Below are 21,189 nucleotides of genomic sequence, written 5' to 3' on the forward strand. Positions count from 1 at the left end.
GATTCTGAACTACACAGAATTGTAATATTCAGAAGGCAGCTTAGCTGATAGGGGTAGCAGACAACTGACTGTAGGATGTTGTTCAAGGCCAATTTATTACTCAAATTCAAATTAGAATGGTCCTTGTCCAGTGTTATAACTGCAAGGTCCCATGTTTTCATGCACAGGCCAGAGACATGCTGGGATGTTTCTGTAGTGATTCTTTTTTAGGATGAAATTAGGATGTCTTAGAGTTTTTTAAAATATGTCTAGCTTCAAGGGAAGACTTCAGCAAAATACTTGCCCAGAGATGCTGTGGTTTCCTATTGACTATGGGGCATAGAAGCCCTCTGCAGCTGTGATACAACTGTATAATCCAGCTATATCCAAGCTCTATTGTACTGAAACTCACATGTGCACAATTTTCCATTGTGTCCATTTTGGCGAGAAGAACAAGATCAGAAGGAAGCTCAGGAGGTTTGAATAATCAGAAGAACCAGCACTTCAGGTGCTTTGCACAAACCTAGCAGTATAGAGGTGAACTCTGCTGTTTGGCTACCCACTGAATTCCAGAGCTGCCATGTCTAATGTAATGTGGATTTAACACCACATTTATTGAACTCATTTAGTAGAGTCTAACTGATAAATCTTGCAATTAACATTTGATACTGCACCATAAAACACCCACATCAGCCCAGTCTTTAAACGTGTGCTTAACTTTGCAGCCTTGTGATTAAGGTTGTGGACTGGGACACTGAAGAGCTGGGTTCAGTTCCTGCTCTAGTACAGTCATCCAGTGGGATACAGGGTAAGTCACTAGGCCCCAATTTTTTTGAGCTGTATAGGTTTGTCTCTGCTCAATTATGGCACATCTGTCTAATTAAGATCTAAGGTATAATTTACAATAGCATTATATGATAAAACACCTGTGTACTGTTGGCTTTCAATGAATTGTATAAGCAGATTTTTTAAAGACAGTGATGCCAAAGCTTCTCACTTACAATGTAAATTCTGTGTTGCAGAAATTTTGAGAGTCACTCAGGGGTATTTAATTGTTTCTGTGTCATACGTTTCTAAGGCAGATAGTCCCCCTCATTTTGAATGTGGCTGTTGCTCTGTTCCTCAGCTTTCCTCATATTTATTTTTTTCTGTCTCTTTTCTTAATAGCAAGTAAGTCCTTTGCATTCTTTCCATTATGTGCACATAGAAGACGAACTGCAAGAGACACCAAAGTACTGAATATGAATGTAGCTGCTACCTCAGTAAAAACAATGCTTCAGTAGACACTGTCAGACAGTATCATTGCATAGCATATTATCATGGAGTTCATGGATAACATAGCCTGTGAGGCTATGTTAATAACATAGCCTGTGATAACATAGACTGTGAGGTATATGAGACCAATATTCTTTGTCTGGCGCGACAGTGGTTTTTCATAGAATCATAGAATTGTTTGGTTTGGAAGGGACCTTAAAGATCTTCTAGTTCAAACTGCCCTGCCATAGGCAAGGAACCTTTCCCTTGACCAGGTTACTCAAAACCCCATCGAATTGGCCTTGAACAGTTCTGGGGATGGGGAGTTCAAAACCTCCCTGGGCAACCTGTGGGCAGCCAGTGCCTAATCAACCTTATAGTAAAGAATTTCTTCCTAATATCTAATCTGAATCTACCCTCCTTCATCTAAAGGCCCTTCCTTCTTATCCTGTCACTACAAGTCCTTATTAAAGGTCTCTAGCTTTCTTGTAGGTCCCCTTTAGTACTGCTATAAGGTTCTGGTAGGTCTCTCCAGAACCTTCTCTTTTCCAGAACTGAATAACCCCAACTTTCCCAGGTCTGTTTTGCTGTCCTGTGACCAGCTTGGTGCCTGTGGACTCATTCCAGGTGGTCAACATCTTATGTCAGGGCTCCTATTTTTCTCAGATTTTATTTCTTCCTTTTTCCCCCCTAGTTTTGAACTCAAGACTGCAGTTAATCCATAATTAATATCTTTATGAGATCTTTGTAATGGAAGGGGGTGTCCAGTTAGTGTGTACTTTGTGAGGAGCAAAATAGTAAGTTGACCTAAATGGGAATGAATGCTACCAGAACATCTGAGACCTCCTGCACATCCTAGGAAGGTTTAGCTTTTCTAACATAAACTGTATTGCATGAGATAAATTGCCCACTAAGGGTATGAAAATGCCAGTGCATTTTGATAGATTCCTAAAAAAGCCCTAGAAAGTTGACCCTGGATGAGGGAACTTGAAGTAGGACTTAGCTGGAGTTGAGGATAAATGCCAAAATGGTTTCTGAACTTTGCTCAGCTTCTCTTTCATCACAGGATGAAGACATTGATTATACAAGTTAGCAGCTCTGAATCTAAGCTTCTGAGGTCTTTCGATCTTTGCTTTGTAGCTTGCTTCAACACGCTGCAGTCTGCACCTCTCAAAGGTTTTCCCTTAGCCTTATAATGGTTTCAAACAGAAGTTTTAAGGCCTTTGAGTTAGTTGTCCAGCACAGTGGTCTATATTGCAGTGTAAGAGCCACACAAAGTCAGGTGCCATGTTGCTTATGCTGATGCCTGCATGTTTTACTAGCGCTGGTACTAAATACTCCACAACACCAAGGAGGAAGTTAGGCTTGGAACTTGTCAGTGTGCTTAGTGTATGAATATATTTGCTTGTATTCAGGCTTCCTGAAATAAATGGAGATGCATCCTTAAGTTAGAATTGTGTATGATCAGTTCCTGGGAATAAGACCTTAAAAAAGAGGAATTGCTTTTTATATATATGTTTATGTAAAGGTGAAGTTACAGTTGCATTTTCAAATATGACTTGAAGAAGAGAGTTGGTGAGTACTGGAAGATACAGCTCTACAATACTCCATTTCGCTTCCACCTCATGTTTCTGTTTTCTGTCTGGAGCCTTGTGGCAACAGGCTGATAAATAAGTTTTCTTGCTTAGCTGGGTAGCATCATTATTATGTACAATATGAAATCCCCTTTTTGAGCATCTGAGAAATGGAGAAATCAAGAGATATCTTCTGAAACTTCTTATGATTGAAGCTCACTCAGAACGTTGTGTACAGAGTGTTTTCTATATTTCCTTTATATTCAGTCTTGCTGCTCTGTTACAAGTCAAGCTCTAAGGTTTTCTAAGAAATGCTGATTTAGCTCCTGATGATTCTGTATCTCTAAAAAGTTTGATTGAATGTCCAATGTTTCAAACAAATAACTCATTTCAGTAATATCTCACTTGCAGAAAGGCTTGCCTCAAACATGTTACAGTGCTTTATAGATTAGGTGTCTTTGGGATTTTGATATCTTACGAGACTTATGACTGAGGTTCAGCTAAAATTATTCTTGCATGTGATCAAAAAAGCTTTGCAATGAAGGACACTAATCAAAATTTGAAGCTGTTAGAAATTTTCACATTTGTTCTGTCAAGTTCTGACTCTTCTTCCATTTACTCTGATTTATTCTTTGTTCCCCTCATAGGTGCCTATCTTGTGCCATACTTAATCTTGCTACTGATAATAGGGATTCCACTCTTTTTCTTGGAGCTTGCTGTGGGGCAGAGGATCCGTCGAGGGAGTATTGGTGTGTGGAATTATATCAGCCCCAAACTTGGAGGGATTGGATTTGCAAGCTGCGTAGTAAGTTTTTTAACACTGTGTTGTTTGCTTTCAGATGTTATGATTTAGACTTCCTGTTTTGCTGCAGGGAGAGCCCATTGATTTATAGCTGGGCATCAAGGCCAGTTTTCAGTGTTTTTGAAGATCTTAGAACTCGAATCAAGCCATTTAAACTCTTGACATATATAGGTCTGTTAAGTCAATGAACTTGTATTCTGTGATTCTTTTGAAATTAGGAACTGTGGAACAGAGTACCCTTCTGGAGGAAAAATGCCTGTAACAGTATACGTGTAATGTAAATAAATAAATATGGAGAAAAGTGAAAATTTAGAAAATGTCAGGTACTTTAAGGGGACAAGTCCTTCTCTTCTTCTGATTTAGTTGACTAAAACTAAATTTAGTTAATTAGGTTCATTGACTGATGTACAGAGATATGCAGAAGTTCAGCAGTCATTATTTTATTTGCTTCATAAATGTAACTTTTTGGTTGGTTTTTTTTCCTTCTTACTAGGTATGCTTCTTTGTGGCCCTGTACTACAATGTCATTATTGGATGGAGCCTGTTTTACTTTTCACAGTCTTTTCAGCATCCATTACCGTGGGACCAATGTCCTTTAGTTAAAAATGCATCTCATACCTGTAAGTCTGTATTAACATGAGGTTCTTAAAAATCATATAAAGTATATAAAACTTGAGGTTTTCAAACAAAAAGGAGAAAAACTACAATTTAAGAAGATATTTGTGTGCAAAAGTGTTCTATTTGTTGTTTTTAAGTGTCCTATAAGAGCACTGTTTTCTATGTAAATTAAATTTCTTTGTAAATAGAAATGAGATAATGAGTCCTTTGAGTTTTGCTGTAATGAGATAATCTCTTAAAAGACATATTCTATAACAGCATGAAAAGTTCCTTGTCCTTTGGGTTTGGTTATCTTATAACAGTAGATATTTTGTATTTTTATTGCTATTGAAATATGAATTATTTCTTCTTTTCCTTTTTTTTCAGATTCTAAATTTTCTTTAATTATCTTTTGTGGGTTTATATACCACTTGAATAAAGAACAACCAGGGATGTTTGAAAAGTTCTACCTTTTTGTACTGTCCTTTCCAGAGTTGTTTGCTTCAGTTATTATTCAGAAATAGTACTTGTAAATGTTGACAGTCAAACTGAATGTATTCCACAAGCTACTGCCCATTAATTGAGCAGCAGTGGTTGTTTATGTACTCTTATCCTTCTTAAATATTAAGACACAGCGTATCAGCCTAAGTTGAGCAGAAGCCATCTGAACTAAGCTTAAAAAAAGAAAACTACTATATTTGATAACATCTTACCATTTTAATAGGTTATTTCAGTGAAGATCTGTCATCTCTGTTAGGTTAGGTTAAAAAGAGTGTATTTCCCCCTTTTTTTCCATTAATTATCTTGACTCAGGACATGCATACATGTATGGTTTGATTGTTAGGTATAAATAATTTATAAAGATTATTAAGTAAATATTTTCTCTGAAGAAATCTTTCTGTTTATGTATTACGTGTCTAGATAGACACAGTTTCTTAAACTGTTTAGTAACATGACTATAACAGAATTACAGTATGATTCAAAGAATCACTTCTGGAATATACATAGCAACTTTCATGAAATATATCTGTGTAGGAACCACTTATTTTCTTTTCTCCTTTTCTCATTACTTTGGTATCATCAATAAAATAATAGATATTTTATTGTTTATAATGGTAGTTAAGTCCCTGTTTATTTGAGTGTCATATCAAAGGAGACACAATTCATTTTCCATATGTCTTCAAGTTTGTGTTCATTGCAGAGAGGTAGTTTTCATAGTACATAATTCATAGTATCATATGCAGATAATGTAATTTTATTTGTGATAAATGGAATATATGTCTTCATCTAAGCCTGCCTACTGTTTAGTTCTGAAGTGAGAAATAAATTCTGCCTTGGAGTAAGTTTAACCATAACGCAGAGGAATACATTGTCCCAAAAGAGTGTTTTAAAACATATACCCAGAAGCTTTCACTGATAGCAGTCACTTTTTCTTTTAGACAATGTCTTAACACTGTTTTTTGAGTTTAGCTTTTTAATAAATGATGATGGCACAATTAGAAATATTAAGAAGTGATAGAACACTGTTATGAAATATCTCTCCCGAACCCTTTCTTTACTTGCTACCATCTCTTTGACAGTTGTGGAGCCTGAGTGTGAAAAAAGTTCTGCCACCACTTATTACTGGTACAGGGAAGCACTGAATATTTCCAGCTCTTTGTCAGAAAGTGGGGGTTTAAATTGGAAGATGACTATCTGCTTGCTGGCTGCTTGGGTCATGGTATGCTTAGCCATGATCAAAGGCATTCAGTCTTCAGGCAAAGTGAGTATACTGTTTACCTGCATGACTTTGTTTAATTTTGAGGCATTTCAGGACATTTCTGTTCATCACACTGTCTGTTTACTCTGATGAAATCTGTAGGAGCAGGTTAAGTGCTTTGACCCACTCCTGCATTTGTATAATCTCAAATAGAAGAATATTAGTAGTTAAGCATTAAAATTCTATCAGTTTTATTGGAAATGGAAGTTATTTAGTGGGACTTCAGATCTGAAGAAGAATCATTTTGCTTCTCATCAGCATAGATGTTGCTTGTAACTGTACCTCAGCTTTATTGTGCAGCATAAGTCTCTGTGTTTTGAGTGTCTAAGGAAATAAATTTCCATGTGTACTCACCATATGACTGCAGTGCATTCACATATGCATGCTTCTGGCATTAACACAGCAGCTTTCCAGGATTCTGGATTGTTTCTTTTGACTAATGATTTACCATCCCTTTGCATCTGAGTACTGGTAACTTGTCTTCTTTCCTTTGCATGCAGCCAGCTGGATTTGCTGGTGAAAGATTTACTAGATCTGTTGATCTCGGTGGAATTTTCAGAGGGAAAACAATTTGTCCCAATAGCAAAATTCTTTGCTATTAAAAAGTTTGGCACTGACATGGCACTGACTGATTTCTGTGACCTTCTTGGGGCATTTCAGTTAAAGAAATAAGTAGCATGTTTAACTAGAGAATCATTTTACTAAGCTTTACAGAATAAATTTTCTTTTCTGTCATGGGAAATGAAATATCAGATTTGATTACTATTTTTTGTTGTTTTGACAGTAAGCATGTGATTGAATTCATTGGTTATGTACTTTCTATTGATTCTTGTCCCCTTTCCCTCTGAAGACAAAATTAGTTTCTATTCATGCTGCATACCTTTGCCATATCCAGTCAAAGTGCTTTTGTAAAGAGAAGCATTTCTGCAACAGTTTACTTCTGTCTTTGTTTTCATCTCATTGAATTAATACTGAATTTCCCTGGAAGTCCAGAGGTTCTTTATCGGTTAGTGATAAATACATCAGGCAGTTGTATTGTTTTTGTACAGTGCAGAATTTAATTTCTTTTTACAATCATGTGATTTTGCTTTCTTCTGCAGAGACTAGAGGAAGGGGAAGTGTTCTGCTTATTTCTTAGACCATATGATCATCAATTCAGTCATATATCCAAAGGATACTGTGCAGTGAATGAACATATTGAAAAGAAACTCCATGTTAAATGTCATGTTACATTTTTTCCTTGCCTTCTTGTATTTCAGATCATGTATTTTAGTTCCCTTTTTCCATATGTGGTACTTTTATGCTTTCTGATCAGAGGACTGCTCCTTAATGGGTCAGTGGATGGAATTCGTCACATGTTCACCCCTAAGGTATGTACTTAATTTCTGTTTGCAGGGTATTAAAGTTTCAGTGGAAACATGACCATTTATGAATGCTCTCATTTAAGCTTATTGTTCTCATAGAACATTTGGCTGTATTTCTGTTTGCTTAAATTGCAAAATTTTTGTTGATCTCAGTGGCACAATACCAAGCCCTAAAGTCCAAAGGCTCTAGGTGTTCCAAGGGTCTGTAGAGTTACCTCTCTTAAGTGAGGGCTCCCAGAGCTATACATCCCTACAAAGATAAACATCTGAGAGTGCAATTTAGAGGATTCAGGAAGTTTAGAGAGCTTTAAATACTGAAAAGAGAAGTTTGCCATTTTCTAATATTGAAATGTCTAGTTCTGGGTTGTCAGTGCTTTACTTTGCACTTTTATCATGGCATGAATAATTAACTTATCCCTTTTGGAAAAGAGTGGTTTTTTCCCCTCCTTTTTAGAAAAAACTTAAAGCTGTTTACATAGTAGCCCAAAGTACAGGTGACCTGTATTTAATAGTGAAGTAGTGTAAGTACTTGCCCCTCAGCTTTCCTTATCAATTTTCTTATGACTTGCCAAGACAGCAGCAGTTCTAAGCATATTTTTTTTTACTGCCAATATTTTTGCCAGGAACGTGCCTTACACAGCTTTAGGTTTTCTAACTATGGAGGTGATAAGGAATGTTATGAATCACTGTTTACCTTGAAGATCTAAATACTACCCACACTTACCTCAAATGCTTGCAACTACATCTATACTACAGGAACAGCATGTTTGAATAGTCAGAGCCATACTCAGGAATGAATAAGTCTGGGCTTCATATTGTATTGTGAAATGGACTTTCTAACTAGTCCACTTCACAATACAGCTGAGAAAAACAGGACTATTATTTCAAAAATGAAAGCTAAATAATAAGTTAATCAAAATCAATGCACATAGTGGCTAATGCCAGATGACAGGGTGTTGTCAGTTGTTTTGATTCCAGGTGTTTTGAGTCTGGAGAACTGTCATTCTATAAAAATGACCTTTGTTGTCTCTCACGTTGATGCAGTCATGTTCCACTTCACTCACTGTCATCACTTTAGAGAGTCATGCTTGTGCAGAAACTTGCAGGCTGCTCAGGCAAATTTGAGAAACCTGAGGAAGAGAGAAATGTAATGCCTACTTATGAGAGAAAGTCTAAAGTGAAGGTGAAATACAGACCTTTATAAGATATAATTTGGTTTCTCAACCACGGTGTTAATACTTCCTTTGGAGAAGTACCACTAGATACTGAGGGAAAATAAATACACAAACTGCCCTTGGATATCAACACCTCTTCAGCATTCACTGCTTCATGAGTTACACTTAAAAAAAAAGTTGCAGCTGGTGTTTACTTTACGGTTACATTATACTTAATTATACAAATGTTTCAACTGTTCATTTAAATGATATAAAAAGAAAAATGGTTCTTAATTTCTTCTCACAGTTTCCAGTTTTGTATCAAAATTTAGGTTGTGGTTTAAATTTGAAGATAGGAGGCCTGTATGTGATATGTATTATATGTGAATATAAACCTTACAAAATATTTCCATTATAATTTTTTTTTGTACTTTAGCACTAATTTGGACTGTAGGTTCATAGGAGACTACTTGAAGAAATTCAGAGTCCCACACCTGTTGTTTCATTCACTCCACTGTGCTAACAACACTTTATTTGGGCACCCAGGCTCTAAAAAGGAATGCTAAACCAATCTAGCATGAAAATTATCCAGGTAGATAGATGTGAGAGGGAGAAGCATCTTTTTGGCCCAATTAGCTGAACAAATGGCCATCTTTTGAGCACAGGCGATTGCAGCAAATTCCCATCAGTGGGAGAGGATTGGCACACATTGGTGCAGGTGTGAGAGTGCAAGACTAATGCAGAAGGGAAGAATTTCTCTGTTTGGCATGGCTGTTAAACAAAGCAGAAATTCTAAATAAGAAAATTCATGGAAAACTTAAAGAAAGGTATGTGAAAAGCCCACTTAACTACTGCAGTTAGGGATTATGTGGGATTATATGAAACTGAAGTACAGAGACTCCAAAATTTCACATACAATACCTAATAGCAAATCAGTCTAGAGTTAATTTTGGAAGTTTGGGCTACATGTATCCAAAAACACACTACTTCTGATGGTACCAAAGGATATATTATAGGAAGTGAGTAGGGTTTTGGTATTTCAAGCAATTAGAGATTTGTTACAGTTAAGAGTGTTCCTTGCTCTCCCTCTGGTGGGAAAGCTCTGGCATGACAGTGCCTGAGTTAGAACTACGTGCAGTAGCCACTTGTGCATTGTATTTATAATCTAAATTGTAAGTCAGGAATATGTTTATTGTCATAAACACCTTTTCCCAATTTTATTGTATTTCAGCTATATATAAGTGAATAAAAGAAGTTTTCTGCTGCTTATCTATAATAAATATTATATCTCCGTGGGAAACAGACATTTTATCCAAAATGTTGTAACAATAGCAGATTTCTTTCTCCTCAGAGTAAGACAGTCAGTCTGATAATTCTGGCATCTATGCTGATGCTTTTCAGTTTTATTTCTATGAATAAACGTAGGGCTTAAAGAAAATAAAAGTCACTTGCATTAATAGAGGCCCTGATTCAGCTTGAGCAAATCTGATGTTTAAATTTGACATGTTTTTCTTTAATTCTTTTTTGTGAATCAGTATCTAAAAGAATTTGAGATAGATGATGACTCATAACTTTGTAAAAAAGTGGGTTTTTTTTTTTGAGCAATGCAGTTGATCTGAGTGAGCAATACTGATAATTTTTTTTATAAAAGACTTAGTTGCCCCTGTAATACATGACCCATTTAACAAAGGGTTGAAGTTCAAGGCATCTGACTTAAGAGATTTGACTCAGGCACTATACAGCTTGTGGCGGCAAGTGTTCATTTCATGTATTTCGTTTTGTTTTACTTATTTTCATGTAATAGAATTCCATATAAGCATGTGTATCTCATGTTCACCTTCTTTTTGTTCATTTGAAAAGTGACAGCAAGGCAACTTTAATCATACTCATTGCATTTCTTAAAAGGGTTGATCAATCTAAAATACATCTTAAGTCTAACAGAAGTCAGTACATATACTGTAAATAAAAAAGTATTGTAAAAAAAAACCTTCTCTTATTTCTCAGTATAACTAGCTGATATTTCAGTTAGATAGCTCCAGTAGTGTCTTGTTGTTTGGAACATATGTATAGCATGTTTCTCCTCAATGTTTAGATAATATAAAATAAGTAGAAATTCTGGCCCTTAAGTTTGCCAGCTTCAGGGGCTGCATTCAGCTTTCATTTTATCATAATGAAAATACGGTTGTAGTGGAGTATTAGCATTTTTATGATGTAGTGTTTATTCTGTTGTTTTTTTCATATCATAGAAATGCATTTTATAGCTGACATATATTATATCTAATTTCAAACAGCTTGAAAAAATGCTGGAGCCCAAGGTCTGGAGAGAAGCTGCTACTCAGGTGTTCTTTGCCTTAGGGCTTGGATTTGGTGGAGTCATTGCCTTTTCAAGCTACAACAAGAGAGACAACAACTGCCATTTTGATGCTGTACTGGTGTCCTTCATCAATTTTTTCACTTCTGTCCTGGCAACTTTGGTGGTGTTTGCAGTTCTGGGCTTCAAAGCCAATATCATAAATGAAAAATGTGTTACCCAGTATGAATATCCATTTCTTTTTTTAAAATTATTTTTACAGTTTATTTCATTTATGAATTAACACAGACCACTGAGTTTGTTCTCTCTGTTCTATTGTGTTTTACAGAAATTCAGAGAAGATTTTAAAACTTCTGAAAATGGGCAATCTCAGCCAAGATATGATCCCACATCATATCAATTTCTCAAGCATTACAGCAGAAGATTACAATTTAGTTTATGACATTATACAGAAAGTCAAAGAAGAACAGTTTGATTCTCTTGGTCTGAAATCCTGTCAAATTGAAGCTGAACTTGGCAAGGTGAGATTAAGTCTTGAATACAGAGATTAGGAAGAGATGAATGTTTGTAAGCCTTAAGTAAGCTGTGACGTGTACCTACATGGAGAGTCAGTACAGTGTACCTGTGAGCCATGCACCTATAAAGACCTGGATGGAAACATGGTTGCATTCCAGCTCACTTGAGGACTTTAAGGTCTGATGTCTTACTATAGTCTTCACTGATTTATAATATATTTTGATCATTATAGCATTCTTCTCAGGAGGTGATAAATTTTTTAAGCTTTGTTCTGTTCTTCAGAAGAACTGAGCATGAGGGTTTTTCCAAAGACTAAACAGAGGTGTTACCTATTCAATGTCTCAGACTTCAATTTATATTTATATAATAAGATTTATTTATATAATAATATTTATATAATTTATTTATATCTAATAATAATTGTATCTTAGTGTTAAGATACAATTATTAGATATAAATACTACTTCACTAAAGCAAAAAATTATTATCTGCTTATTAGGTAGTTGTTTAATGAGTATCATCCTGTTTTTAAATCTTACAGTAAGCCAAATCTGTTACAGAAATTATAGTTTTCTAGCTTTAGAGAGGCAATTGCAGATTGAAACACTGACTTCTATATAGTTGCACCAGCATCTGAAGATAAAATATAAAATTGGTGACTTAGACTTCTAAGTCTAAGTTTTCTATACTGTGGTCACTCTTTAAATTTGAAAAAGTATAGAAATTAAATCCTTTACATGCTTACTGTAGAATACAGAGTGTATTTTGTAACAGTCCTATATAGTAGCTGTCATGCAAAATTATCAGTGAAGGAGAGAAAGAAGTTCTGATTGGACAAGAGAGGAAAATTCTTCATAATGAGCGCAGTCAGCCCTTGGACTAATCTCTCAGTGGACGTGGTGCTTTCCACATCATGGGACATTTTTAAGATTCAGCTGGACAGGGTGCTGGACCATCCTGTTTAGACTGCTTTTGCCAAGAAAGTTTCGACCAGATGATCCATGAGACACCTTCAAACCTCATAGTCTATGATTCTATGAAAGAAATGTGTTAATGCTAATCAGCTTACAAATTCTCATGCTTCAGTAAATAATATTAATTGGAAGAATTATGTATTAGATAGCAATTTCCCTCTCTGCCTTCAAGAGTTAATCAGTGGCAGCATATGAGCACAAAGTCAGACTTGTCAGGCTGTCACACTACCAAAAAACCAAAAATAAATTCACAATTAATGATATAATTTTTTTTTTCCTCATTGACAGGCAGTTCAAGGAACTGGTTTAGCTTTTATTGCATTTACAGAAGCAATGACCCACTTCCCTGCTTCTCCCTTCTGGTCAGTCATGTTCTTTCTTATGTTAGTAAATCTGGGACTTGGAAGTATGTTTGGAACCATTGAAGGCATTATCACGCCCATTGTTGATACCTTCAAGGTCAGGAAAGAAATTCTTACTGGTGAGTTACACAAACATTCTTTTCTCCATAGAGCAGTAAACGAATTTTTTTTTGGCACTATGAATTTTTTTTTTTTTTGGACATGAAGGTTTACAGAGCAGTAAATCACTGTGTTCAGACTGTACTTCCATGCACAGGCACATTAATATCTGCCAATAAAACCTTATCCTGAATGTTATAGTAGCATAAACACCCTAAAACTTAAATTTTAATTCAATTTCTGTTACAAGTTTCTATATGGTCAGTCCTTTTGGGCTCTTTCAGAACGCTTTCCATTCCATCCCGTGTCACACATTGGAGAAACAAAGGAAAAGGGAAGAGTGAAAATACATTGCAAATGACTGCAAATTATTCCTGAGTAGGCCAGATGAAATCTTAATTTATAATGAAATTTTTATTATGCTAAAATCAATACAGTAACTCTCTAGAGAAACATATTTTTCCCTGTTAAATGTTTATAAAGTCTTAAACAAGCCGTCTAGTTGTTTTGTTTGGGTTTTTTTTATTACTTAAATGCCCTAAGTTACTTGTTTGGGGTTTTTTTTATTACTTAAATACCCTAAGTTATTTGAGGTGTAGCATGTTCACGTAGCCTTGACTTGTAGGGATTTCTCTTTTTTATATAAAGCACCAGCAAAGGTGTGAAAGTTAGGTTTCTGAAAACCTTCAGGACAGCTGCAAGAGATTTGGTGTCTTATGCACAAATTCAGCTTTCCTATCAATGCCTATAAAAGGTGGGATAGAAAACAAATTTTAAAAAATGGTGCTTTAACATTGGCTAACTCTGTGAAGAAAATAATAAACTCTATGACAGAAATAATAATACATTTTATGAGAGTTAACCCCTGATGCAGCAGAGTAACTGCTTTTTTCCCCAGTTGCTTTCCTTACTTTACTGAGATAACAAGTAATATTTGATTGGTAAAAAAATCAAATTTTTAAAAAAAGATAAATAAATTGATTTTTCAGAAGTCCTAAGTTATTGAGCCCTTTTTGGTCTGTTTGTTTTTTTTTTTTTTTTAATTGGGTCTTAACTTCTTGCTGAATAACCAGTACAACAATTAGAAATTAGCTGTTCTTCCTAAGTATGTGTGCAAGTACCATGATTTATAGTCATTACACTGGAGTAATGGAGCATTTTACAATAATTCCTTGTTACTCTCTTAGACAAAAAAATAATTAAGATAAAGAAACATTCAAGAACTGTCTTTCTCTTGTAACCTTTTTAAGTGGTGTGCATGCATGATTTTAGTTAAACTCAGTTGTACTCGAAAGATTACAACTTGATGTGCTGTCCTGTTAATTAACTGGAAAAAATTGAAATATCTGGATTATTTTTCATGCAGTACTAGTGGTATTTAAGAAGGATTATAGCTGCAATAGATTTTGTACTTACAAGACAGAAACTTTCAACTTTTACAGGATTGTTAGTACTTTTGCAACTCTTCGAGTTCAGAGAAACCAACTGAAATGCTTAAATTTATTTTGCATTCAACAATGCCTCATGCTGAGTGGTGGAAAGTCCATAAAGACATTATAGTAGTAGTTCAAGACTTCTACCATAGTATTTAAAACAGTGTTATTGTTTTACATTCAGTACTATAATCAATAATAATTTATTATCTTGGATTCATGCAATGGGTGTATTCTGTAAAGATATTTTATATTTTGACACAGATTAATTTCATCTTATTTTGGACTACTTAGATGCATCCTTAGCCTAAGTTCCCTGTGAGAAAAAAAAAAAAAAAAAAGAGCGCTTAAAACTGTAAGAATCAGTCTTACAGCTGTCAGCCTACAACTGATTCCATGATATATTGAAATTTGACTTAAGCATTAAGTCCTGTTGCTGACAAATTTAGTTGGAGAAAATTATATTGAGATCCATTATGCAGGATCAGCCATTCAAGAAATATATTTTGGGTTGCCCCTACAGAAGGGACAGAAATGTTGCTTAATGAACAAACACATTTAGACAGATCTAATAGAACATTATGCCGTTAATGATCTTCTAGGAGCAGTCTATTCACCCTTTGTATTTTTTAGAATCATAGTCTTTTTAGAATCATAGAAACTTCTTCATATTATTTTTCCCCATATTTTCACTTCTAAATTCTTTTCACTTCTGAATTCCAAAAGTTGAGCTGGTGACCAGTTAACATGATATGTTGTGTTTTGCCTACTGGTTTATTTTACCTCTGCATCTACATTACGTTTAGTGAGAAATAGTCACTTGGTTAATCTCTGCTGATTAATCTCTTAATCAGGGCTGCTGTCATATGGGGACTCTAGTAATTCTAATTTCATAATTCTCTGTTTTGTAGGAAAGAGGTAGGATAATGAATATTCTTAAAATTGAGAGACCCTAAACAGTAGAATGCTACTGACTTGACTTTTATGAAATAATGCGTTAGGTCCTTCCTCCTTGTCTGTGGAACTTTGTTGTAGTTATAGCTCACATTTTTGTCCTTTATTCCAGTCATCTGCTGCTTGGTAGCATTTTTTATTGGCCTGATCTTTGTGCAGCGCTCTGGAAATTATTTTGTGACAATGTTTGATGACTACTCAGCTACTCTGCCCCTGCTTATTGTGGTCATTTTGGAGAATATTGCAGTCATCCGAATTTATGGAATAGACAAGTAAGTGAAGGAAATGCATCTCCCTGTCCATATCAACACCATTCTTTACAATAATTATTACTATTTTAATTAAAGTGTATGAAGCATCTGCATTTTACACAGGAATACAAATAATTAGAAAGCATGACAGTCTGGTCCAGAATCTAGTCTGTTACTAGGAACAGGTTTGGAGCAAGATACACTACATCAGAACAAGAGGTCCAAAAACAAGAGAATGAAGCAAAAGAGACAAAATTAGAAATTTAGAAAGGCTGCTAGATAGAAAAGTATAGGGAGTTTGTATTAACAAAGACATCAAGAAGATCTCAGAAATAACCATGGTCTAAGCAACATATGAGGATGAGTATTTCAATGCAGTATTCAGGCAGCCTGAGAAAGAAACAAAGCAAGCTCTAATGGCAGTAAAAAGAAAAAAGTTTCAATTTAAGAACTAAATGGAGTTTGGGGCATTATAGCAATTAATTTTTCTTTGCATTAGTTGTGAGAGAGGAGATGACAGCAAAAACAGGGTCAGAGCTTACTTGAAAGCAGCGCAGCTGACAATGAAGTCAAGTGTCCTGTTGGGGATGGATGAAGAGGAATGACCATAAATCCCTTTTTTTTTGTTGAATTAATTTTATGTCTAAAATCAGCAGAATGTGTTTAGTAAGTGAGATCAGTATATGCCGTGCTTAAGGAATAGAAGGGTTTGTATCAAAAATAACTTATGCCTTGCACAGGTTAAACAGAACATGCTGTAATAACATGTTGTAGTAATTAAAATGTTTGTAATTCCTTTGCATGAAGAAAAAGTGTGACATAGAAGAAGTGGGATTTCATTTGACTTTTCACTTGTCTGATCTGAGTAATCAGCAATCATTAATCACAATGAAACAAAACTATAAGAAAATTTAATTTTATGGTTTTCAGACATTGTTTCTGGACTATGCAAGTAGTACTTGTTCTGCTTGCTTGCTCAAGGAGAATTCCAACTTGGACCACATGTATAATCCTATAATTGATCATTTAGATATAAAAACACCACACAGATTATTTTACACATGCAACCAAAAGATAAAACAGATGACCTGGTTATAAAGTTGGTAACGTCCAAGCACCACTGTGAATGGAAGTAGATATGCCAAAAGTCAGCAACTGACCTGTGAGGAGGTTGATGTTTAGGCATAGCTAAAATATGGTAATCCTTTGTTTATGACTCACAGTGCAGGCAATTCATGTTTATAGAAGGGCTTCTGACATGATACAGTGAAAAGTTAACAGCCAAGTTTCTCATTTATAATGACCACCTGAGTATTCCCTCTGCAGTATTTCTAGTATTTCTTCTGATGTATGTTTCTGCAGAAACCTAGCAATTCAGTTTGCAAAAACTGTCAGCATCAACAGCCTCAGGCTGCCATTGGCTGTGATAGTACCAAGGGTTTCCTGTAGATAAAGTTCTGTATAAATGTCTAATTATTTGACATTAAGTCTTTGATCAGATAGTAGAAAACTAAAGCATAGCATCGAAAGAGTGCTATAGAAAAGAGACAACGTGAGAATTTCTGTAGCCAAGAAGGAAAATCTCCCACACTGTAATCAGTGCTATAAGGAGCTTCAGCTAAAGGAGACTTTTAGAAGAGAATGAGTAGGATGGTGACAATGGAAGACTACTTTAAAGTAAGGATAACAGATTCATGTTTAACTGGTAGAAGAACTGGAGATCTCAGAAAGAGAAGGCTACCTGTAGAGGGCACAATCCATTTGTAAATTCAGCTTCCTTTTAATGATGTGTTTTATTTCAGTGTAAACAAACAATAGAATGCCTCAAGATGTGCAGTTAAATTTTTTTTCTGAGAGTTTACATGACAGAAGCTTTACATATGTAAAAATATTGGAAAACATCCTTCTATAGAGCTTTTTTGAGATGCACATTTCAAAAAGGAGTGGGACCACAAGGGAGTTAAAACAATCATTGCTTGCGCACACTCCAAAAGTATTATTTCTAAAATCATTCTCTGTTTCTACTGGCTCTGGAACCATGTACTCCGTCATGAGTATGAAAATAGGAGTTTTGTTCATGGCTTAACTTAAAAATTTGAGGAGAAAGGCAGCAGTTTTATAGCTTGGAAGAGTTTTATTTCAGCAGCTTATATGATGCAAAGCATAGCTTATGCATAAAGTTGGTTTTTTTTCAGACTGTGCAGCACGTGTGTGGGTTCAAAATTAATGTTACACATGTGTAAGATGTGCTGGTAAACAACCCAGTAGACAATAGAAGAAAATGTAAAAAAGAATCTTCTAAAAGAAATATGAGTGTAAATATCTTCAGCACAGTCCAGCAAGCAGCTTACTAAATCACTGTACTGTGCAGTGATTCCTTTTGTTCATCTGGTCTGAACTACTAGTATAAGCTCTATTTTTCAGCCCATCAAGTAATTTAAACTACAGCTATTTCTATAGGCACATTTTTTTCAGTGTCTTGATTCCCTCAGGTTGGGTGCTATGTATCAATTATAGTGCTCAAAATCTCAGTGTCTACACTAACAATAACATTTTAATCCTTTCACAGATTTATGGAAGACCTGAAGGATATGCTGGGGTTTTCTCCAAGCCAGTATTATTACTACATGTGGAAGTATGTTTCACCCTTTGTATTGTTATGTTTGCTGGTAGCTACCATTGTCCAAATGGGTTTGAGTCCTCCTGGTTACAATGCTTGGATTGAGGATACGGTATGTATATGTAGGGTTTGTATTTAAGTATGATACCATCATCATCATCATTGTGATCGTATCTGAAGCATTTGAAGCACATGAGCAGACAAAAAAGTTACAATTAGAAATTCAAAATCAGCCTAAATAATGACATGATTGCTTTTATCTCAAGTAACTTTGATGTAAAATCAACAGTTTTTTAATTTTAAGCAGTTCTGCCTTAAAATATAACTGATTGACACAAACCTGTATGCTCTGGGTGACTTACTTCCTAACAAATGATAAAGAAATTCATAATCATGGAAGAGGTTGTTCACATTCATTAAGTCTTATTTTATTGCAGAAAACAGATGATAGCTGCATAAATCATTTCAGATATCACATCAGGTTTTTTATGTGTCATAATTTTTTCCCTTTGGGAACGCATATCACAGTGTAGCAGCTGTATTAAAACCTGACTCTGATAAGAACTTGTCTCGGTGAGTGGCAAGACAGTTCTGAGCTTCGACTTCAAAAAGAGATTTTAGTCAAGGGAACTCTGAAGACTTCAGCTAGTTGTAGGCCCATGAGCCCTCAGCTATTTCTACAGGCTTTTTATGCAAAACAGACAGAGAGAAAATGTCAGAGACATTCATCTAACAAAACTTTCCCAAATTAGCTGGGGGGGAAGTCACAGCAAAGACAGGTAAAGGATAAACACAGGAGGTTGGCTTTACTAATGATAGTATCAGACAGCTACATGATTCTCAGAAAAATGCTCTTGTTGAGTCTTGCCCTCAAAAATTAGAGAGATACCTTAGAATACCAAACATGCAATTCCTTTCCACATACAAAGTCAGGCAAGCAGAGCCTGTTGGCCGTTGATGCCTGGATGCAGTAGAGGTGTGGGGTATAGTAGTGCCCCAACATTACAGTTAACCTGATGCTTATGCAAAGTGCAATAACTGAGATGGTTCCTGTCTAGACCAACTATTAGCCTACGGAACAGGGGCTAATTTTCCAGGCATAGTTACAGATACCCACTGCACACTTGTCTGTTCTGGACATCCTTTAAAGGATCAGGAAGCTACAGAGAAATGTAGCATAAAGCCTAAAGTGAAAATCTTCATTTGTGTGCTGCTGAAGTGCTCTCAAAAACTGTTCAACAGTGTTCTAGTCCTGCTCACTGGCTGAAAGATAGCAATCCTACATCTCCATGACTCTTCAAACCTGAGATCTGTAGTGGTGCCCACACTGTGAGTGCCGTGGAGTTTTCTGCTTGAAAACTGCAGACCTCAATGAGGACTGCAGGTTTTTGTTATTTTTCTGGTAAAGATGTATTAATCATTTTTCTGTTGTGTTTCTCAGGCTACGGAAGAGTTCCACAGCTATCCAACCTGGGGAATGATTGTCTGTATATCTTTGATGGTGTTGGCCGTACTGCCAGTCCCAATAGTCTTCATGGTACGCCGTTGCAACCTTATTGATGACAGTTCTGGTAGTTTGGCATCTGTATCCTATAAAAGAGGTCGGATAATAAAGGAACCTGTTAATCTGGAGGGAGATAATACAAGTCTGATTCATGGGAAGAGTCCAAGTGAAGTGCCGTCTCCAAATTTCGGCAAAAACATATATCGAAAACAGACTGGCTCGCCAACTTTGGACACGGCTCCAAACGGGCGTTATGGTATTGGCTACCTGATGGCAGATATGCCTGACATGCCAGAGTCTGATTTGTAACCACAGAACAAAAAAAGTGCTGTGTTTCTTCTCTCACTGATCACGGCCCTGCTGTGAGAAGTGGTCAGCGTCACTTGCTAGGGTGCGATCTCAGGTGCTCCACAGTGACAGTCTTTAAAATGTCACGACAGTACGTACTGGTTGAGAAAATTCTGAGTTTTTATTTGCACTGAAGGAAAGATTCAAATGCAATGGCAGCCTACATCTGCCAGGATAGCCAAGAATTTGATTTTTAAATTAACTTCTAAATTTAAAGCTTTCTATTTCTGAAGCCCAGGTCTCGCTCAAATGTTAAAATATTTCTGAGGTTATATAATTGAAAATCAATTTCTTTCTGCTGAATTTCAGGTTGACTCCCAAGTATTAATGGTGAGCTCAGTAGTAGTTCACCAAACCTGTGTTTGTGTAAACACCTGTAATATACCTTATGTAGATATGCTGTACTTATTTTATTAGCACTGATAATTACTTAGGCTATTAGCTGAGTAAAAAACAAACCGGCAAACTATTTTCTTATGTAATAGCTGTATAGAGCAATAGTATTAGAAAATCAAGGAGTAGACTTATAGGAGGATGATCAAAGATTCCCTGTTCACTGGGGACTGCGTAAACTGTGGCTGTATATTTTGTGTAAAATATTTGCTTTTTCAGTGTGAAAACAATGTTAGAGTGAGTCACTCCAAGAATCTTAAGGATTGTGCAGATTCTGCATTTTTTTCTATGCTGTGTGCCTAAAAAAGACCTTGATATTTATTGTGGTTACAAGATTACATATATATTATATTTATATAATATACTTGTAATGTAAATATGTATATTATTCTGTATGTAATCGTTTCAAAAGTTGAAGCAAGATGGCTTTTTTAATTAGTCTCCTTCAGTTTTGCTTCTGTTTTATGCAGATAATTTTTTTTCAGTCAGTAATTGTTAAGAACTGTATGGCATTACATTTTAATCTATGAATAAAGAGATTGATAAGGTATTTCTCTGTGGTATCCTAATACACTTACTATAACACAGCCTGCTTTTTCCTCATCTGGACTACCTGAAAGAATGACATTTACTAGATGAATAGAGATGCTAAAAGAACTTGAAAACAAAAAATCGGTCAAAATAAACTTTTGGACAAGGCCGTTTACTGTGAGTACAGGAGGTGATGTAGCGCTGTAAACTGGCAAGATACACTGGAAGCTGGTACATGATCTACACCATACCTTAAAGTGTTTTAAAATTAGGCATAAATTCTGACTTTTCTACCTCTACTAAGCAAAGAAAAGAACTTGCTTACATTGTCCCAGCATCAAAGAACTAGATGAATTTATTTGAGGTAAATGCAAGTCTCTGAAACTCTGTCTCAAAACTACAGTTTCATC

At 35.6% G+C, this 21,189-nt stretch overlaps 1 protein-coding gene across 1 annotated transcript in view; it reads left to right on the top strand.

Moving 5' to 3' along the window:
* The window catches only part of SLC6A15 (solute carrier family 6 member 15), a 36,868-nt gene extending 16,070 nt beyond the window's left edge, over positions 1-20,798 (top strand). Inside the window, exons 3-12 of the mRNA XM_066550278.1 lie at positions 3,455-3,612; positions 4,103-4,229; positions 5,787-5,968; positions 7,225-7,335; positions 10,775-11,016; positions 11,123-11,315; positions 12,573-12,765; positions 15,245-15,404; positions 17,953-18,115; positions 19,445-20,798. Of these exons, the coding sequence (XP_066406375.1) occupies positions 3,455-3,612; positions 4,103-4,229; positions 5,787-5,968; positions 7,225-7,335; positions 10,775-11,016; positions 11,123-11,315; positions 12,573-12,765; positions 15,245-15,404; positions 17,953-18,115; positions 19,445-19,816 (1,901 nt within the window). The 3' untranslated portion in view covers positions 19,817-20,798. The remainder of the gene's footprint in view (positions 1-3,454; positions 3,613-4,102; positions 4,230-5,786; positions 5,969-7,224; positions 7,336-10,774; positions 11,017-11,122; positions 11,316-12,572; positions 12,766-15,244; positions 15,405-17,952; positions 18,116-19,444) is intronic.
* Positions 20,799-21,189: the final 391 nt, after the last annotated feature.

Source organism: Molothrus aeneus, chromosome 5 (assembly GCF_037042795.1).
Source record: "Molothrus aeneus isolate 106 chromosome 5, BPBGC_Maene_1.0, whole genome shotgun sequence".
Classification (NCBI taxonomy): domain Eukaryota; kingdom Metazoa; phylum Chordata; class Aves; order Passeriformes; family Icteridae; genus Molothrus; species Molothrus aeneus.